Source organism: Mus caroli, chromosome 7, assembly GCF_900094665.2.
Source record: "Mus caroli chromosome 7, CAROLI_EIJ_v1.1, whole genome shotgun sequence".
Lineage (NCBI taxonomy): Eukaryota > Metazoa > Chordata > Mammalia > Rodentia > Muridae > Mus > Mus caroli.
Window position 1 is genome coordinate 68102040 of NC_034576.1, and position 5653 is coordinate 68107692.

Below are 5653 nucleotides of genomic sequence, written 5' to 3' on the forward strand. Positions count from 1 at the left end.
AAAAAAAAAAAAAAAAAAAAAAACCTATGACTGATGAAAACAAAAACATGGCCAGAAGGCAGAGAACAACTGGGCCAGGAGAAACATAAAACAATACTTGATCATGAATCTGTGTCCAGAACACATAAAGAACTCTTCAAACGCCAACTCTGTGTACCAAAATCATAGTAAACAAAATGGCAATCCATGGAATCAAAAAAAAAAAGAATACTTCCAAGTCATATTTCATATTGGTCTTGTAGGCAGTCTGTGAAGTACTCTCTTGATGACTGGTTGATTGTGGTAGTACCCCAATTCTAGGGAGGTCTCACCTGGACCAAGCAAGTTGATAGAGGTTGCACATGCCTTCAGTTTCAGCACTCCACAGGCAAAGACAGATGGATCTCTGAGTTTGAGACCAGCCTGGGCTACAGAGTGAGTTCCGGAGCTACCCAGAGAAACTCTGTCTCAACAACAACTACAACAAGCAAGTTGCACAAGTCAGAGAAGCAGCATTCCTCTGCGATCACCGTTACTGCCTCAGAGTACTGGATGAACTGTGTGTTATCGGAACATGTAAACTCTTTCCTCCCAAGTTGGTCATGGTGTTTATCACATCAATAGAGAGGAAAGCACCACAACACTTAAAAGACGAGAAATGGAGATGGCAAGTACATGAAAACACATTTAACATGATCCGCCGTGTGGTTCATGAGACACCATTTCCTACTATACAGACACTGGGCTCAACCCCAGAATCACTGGGGCACTTAAGAATAGAGAATGAAGTGTGTATTAGTTAACTATCACTGTGGCAAAATATCTTGAGATTCAGCTCAAGAGAAGGAGGGTTGATTTATTTTAGTTTATGGTATAAGGAAGGATACAGTCTAACATAGTAGGAATTGCATGGTGATTGGAGTAAAATGCAGCCAGTAGTCTTTTTAGTCAGGAAGTGGAGAGAGACCATGTACTCCACAAGATGCCTCCTTTGTATTACGGCTCAAGACTACAGAAATACTACTACCCATAGTCAGGGAGGGTCTTCCCTCCTCCGTTAAACATATCCACAGGTATGCCTCATTTTGTCTCTTAGATGATTCCAAATTCAGTCAACTTGGCAATAAAGACTGATCATTACAAGGTGCTCAGCATTAATGTACAGAGAAATACAAACTAAAAGAGTTATAATGAGATACTACTAGACATCTACTAGAATAGCTAAACTCAAAGGTTAAAACCAACAATATCAAGAGCTGTGGAGAAGACAGACTCATACGTTGCTGGTGAGAAGGCACATCCAATCAGCCATGTCCTATAAAAGTAACAGCTAGCATAAAACCCACTGTCAAGGAAACTGCATACTAACTCAGATTTATTCATAATCAACAAAAACTGTAAACAACCTAAATGTAGCATCAAATATAGTATGAGTAAGCTATTATACACTCATAAAATGGGGTGGGATTTAGTAATAACCAAGAATTAGATAGCAACACAAGCAACATTATTGAAGTCTCAAATGCATTAATCTAAGCATGTGAAACCAGTCTCAAAAAGCTACTTATTACACAAATCCATCTATAAGACATCCTGGAAAAAGTCAAAGTTTAAAAAGACAGATCAGTGGCCCAATGCAGACTGTAAGGGGAAAGAGTTGACCACAAAGAGATTTGAACACAGTTTTAAGGTAATGGAGTCATTCTGCATTTTGAGTGGAATATTAGTTATGTAACTATGTCAAAACTCAGAACTATATACTAGATGAGTGTGAATTTACTGTTATATAAATTACAACAATAAAAATGATAAATGTATTAAGAAAAATAAATGTAATACATAAAATGCTACCAACCCATTATATCACAATCAAGCAATCAAAGACATAAAGTATAAAATTATTTTATGTATAATCAAGCTCTGATGCAGAGATGCTACCAATTAAGCACAATGAAAACAACAGAAGCTCAGCTTTACAAGTTAAAAGTTAAGATAGGTGTTATTGAAATGACTTCTCCATTTAGTAAGACAGGAAAAGGTCAACCATACCCTTCCTGGAAGCACTTTATTTGAATAATTAACTAGCTCTATCAAATCCTCATGAGATAATCAGGTGCTAAGTGCTCAGGAACATAGTTTTCCCACCTCCAGTTGTCAACTGCTCAGAAATAATCAGTGTAAGGCATATGCCATTTATTTAAACACTCTCTAAGCAGGAGAACCATCAGTAGAGTCAGTTCTGCTAAAAAGAAGAAAAAGGGTAAATTTAAGGAGCCATACTTGAAAACAGAAAAAGCATGAATTGGTGTTGTTATCCCTATAGCATTTTATTTAGTTTTTCCTTTTTGAGACAAAGTTTTTATACATAGCCCTGGCCATTCTGCAACTTGTTATATAAAGCAGGCTGAGCTGTGCTACATGACACCCAGCTACTTTTTTAAAGTTTTTATTTCTATGTGTGTGTAAGGGTGTCTGCAGAGGCCAGAAGAGGCCATCAGATCCTCTGGAGGTGGAGGTACAGACAGCTGTGAGCAGCCAAACATGGGACCATCAACTAAACTCTTTTTAAAGTCTTTTTAAAGAACAAGCACTATTTCCACTGAGCCATGTCTCCAGCTCCTAGCCTAACTTTCAATACATAAACACCACAGTTTACAACACAGGTTGGATTTCTTCCCCATTTCTAAAGCAACAAAAAAGCAAAAGTAGAATTAAAATCCAGACCAATCTGATCCCAAAGCTGGTATTTCCACTGTTTACTAATAATCTTTCCTATCTGCAATGCTTGGGCTATACATGCTTCAAATGAACAATTATCTTTTTAGAATATGGCCTCCCCACAACATGCATACCAACCTGCTAAGTAGCTAAGGATGATTTTGAATTTCTGACTTCCGGGTTTCACAGATGAGAATTTAATGTGATTCTGGGGATGGAAGAGGGCTTCCTACATGCTACAACTAAGCTCACTATCAACTGAGTTTATCCTAAGTTCTTTCAAGATTTTAATAAGAACATATCTTAATATTAAACCCCAAGCATACAAACATGTATATACAACCAGTTTATAATATATAATCTTTTATCCATCATTCAAAATTCTAAGCAACAAATCACTTAATTTTAGAGATTAAAATAGCAAATACATAAGAAATAACCAAAGCATATGTGAAAAAGTAATCATGCTTACTTCTGACCTTAATGAAGAACTTATTATAAATCTAATTTTAAACAAAAGAATATAGAAAAAAATTCCCCTTTCTTTTGGCTTCCTGACATCTGGCTTTCCTCTATTGTTTTCAAAGCTTCCAGTATCCTGAATTATAACACGATTATTTACTGCAGCAGAAACTCACCCTGTGAAGCGTCACTGTGTGCTGTTCCCATATAGCCGTTTCCTCCATTGCTGTGCTCTGATAAAGGAAAAGAAAACAAAGCATTTACCTTTAAAAGAAAAACTAAGTATTTAATAAAGTAAAAGAAAGCATTCTGGAAACAACTCGGCACAATAAAATACCAAGACTTGCACTGTAAATATTAAAAGTATTCTAGAAACCACTTAGTAACTATGAAAGGGTTGTTTTTGTTTTAAGAGATAGGAAACCACACACAGGAACTCCCTTTGTTTTAACTTAATTTGGACAGACACCACTCTACACGTAACACAGCAGAATTGAGTTAAAACTAGAAAATTCAGCAACTTTATGCTTACCATCAGACAGACAAGATCTAAGTGGACTTACAAGCATTTTTCATGCAGCACACAAGAAAAGGTACCTCTGAACTCAGTATTTGTAAATACACGTTCCAGAAAAACAAATTTAGACCATCTGAGAGATTAAAGTCACTATTCTATCCAGTTTCAGTTTTATGTCAGAATCACTTCCTCTAAGTTCATGTATAGTCATACAGAAAGAGGCTTTTATGTTACACATACCATAAACATGCATTTACTAAAACATTAAAACAAAAATCTCAAGGCCCCAATCCCCCAGATCCATAAACAATCAGTGTAAATCCTAGCCAGTCCACAGGGTAGCTGCATTTTATCTCCTACCATCAGTCTCTCATAGAGATAATAAGATGATCTGAAAGTTGAACACTAAAAATTTAAAAACAACATTTCCTTCAATGTTGGGTTAACAACTCTTGATAGTTTAAAGTAATGCAGCCCCTCTTAACACTACTTTTTAATAAATTGGGATGCTTATTCTAGAGGAGGAGGAGGAAGAGGAGGAGGAGGAGGAAGAGGAAGATCTTTTCAGCATGGTGAAGTGACGGTAGCATGGCATAGTCACATCGTCCTTCATCAGCTATTACTATAAGTGTCTTTCACCAGTGAGATCTGTCTCTGTTACATAGTTATCAGTAGCATCACAAGACGACTCACATCAAGGTGACAGAGACCTATTTCTTTCTTCCCACAGTAACTTTAATTGAAGATTAATGCCACTTTAGAAAATGAACTCCTATAAAGGAAGCCTGCTTCCCTAAATTCAAAGCAACTAGACTGACTTTCCTCCCAAATGAATAAGGGACGAGAGAGAAAGGATCTCTGTGTTCACTCCCATAGATAAGAACTGCCAACTTTACCAGCTTTTGTTTCAACCTTCCAATGATGAGCAGCAAAACTTTCTTTTAATGAGACTTGCCTGGAAACAAAACTGTTTTGTGTTTTTAAAAAAAACTGACCAGATTTTAAGACAGACAGACAGACAAACACACACACACACACACACACACACACACACACACTGCACAAAGCTTCCTCCATCCATGTGAAACACTGACCATGAGGAGCAGATGCACTGAACAGCCACAGTTCACTAAAACACACAGAATGAAGTGTCTGCAATAACTGCCAGGCTGAGCAATCTCAGCTGATGCTAACAATGAAAACTGCTTGCAGAGCTCTAAACTGGTTTCTCTGGGATCCACTTTGTTGACTAGTAGCAGTGCTTCACTGACTTCTTAATCCCCTCCCCATCAGTCTAAACTGTTAAATGATCTGATAACTGGCACTTTCCTCGGTTACTATCTTATGAAAAGTGTGTGGTTCTCCACAAGGCTGTGATGATCACATAAGTTTACACTGTTGGGCAAAGGAGAGCAGATTATACAACAGCTTGGGTATTGCCAAAAATCTAATTTTGTTTAAGCCAAAGTGAAGAGGAAGTTGAAAGGATATGAAAAGGTTCACACTGATCAGCTTGAAATAAAGGGAGTGTGGGTGGTATTCCTCATCAGGTGTTCTATCTTTTTGTTCTTTTTTACTCATAATAAACTGGCAACATATTTCACACTACATTCACATTCCACTGTTACTGGAAGTTCCAAACATTTGCTTCTAGTTGGACTTTTTGTTTTAAAGGTTTTGTTTACTAAGTTATGAAAATGATTGAGAATGAACTGGACACTTTAGAATAGGGCGGACATTCTCTGGAAGAATACCTACAAAATTCTGAAGAGAAAAGGAAACTGGCTGGGGAGGCTTACCTTGACTGTTAAGACTTTTTGTACTGTTTTATAATGCTCATCTACTGCTGTGAAAAGAAATTTAAGTGCAAACTTAATTTTCATGCTATAAATGTATAAATCTATTTAAAAATGAATCAAGCCGGGCGTGGTGGCTCACGCCTTTAATCCCAGCACTCGGGAGGCAGAGGCAGGCGGA

At 37.2% G+C, this 5653-nt stretch overlaps 1 protein-coding gene across 5 annotated transcripts in view; it reads right to left on the bottom strand.

The window, feature by feature from the left end:
* The window catches only part of Tjp1 (tight junction protein 1), a 233112-nt gene that overhangs the window by 59173 nt on the left and 168286 nt on the right, over window positions 1–5653 (bottom strand). For all 5 annotated transcript variants that reach the window (XM_029479120.1, XM_029479119.1, XM_029479116.1 and 2 more), the window contains one exon: window positions 3336–3392. In XM_029479120.1, the coding sequence (XP_029334980.1) occupies window positions 3336–3392 (57 nt within the window). The remainder of the gene's footprint in view (window positions 1–3335; window positions 3393–5653) is intronic.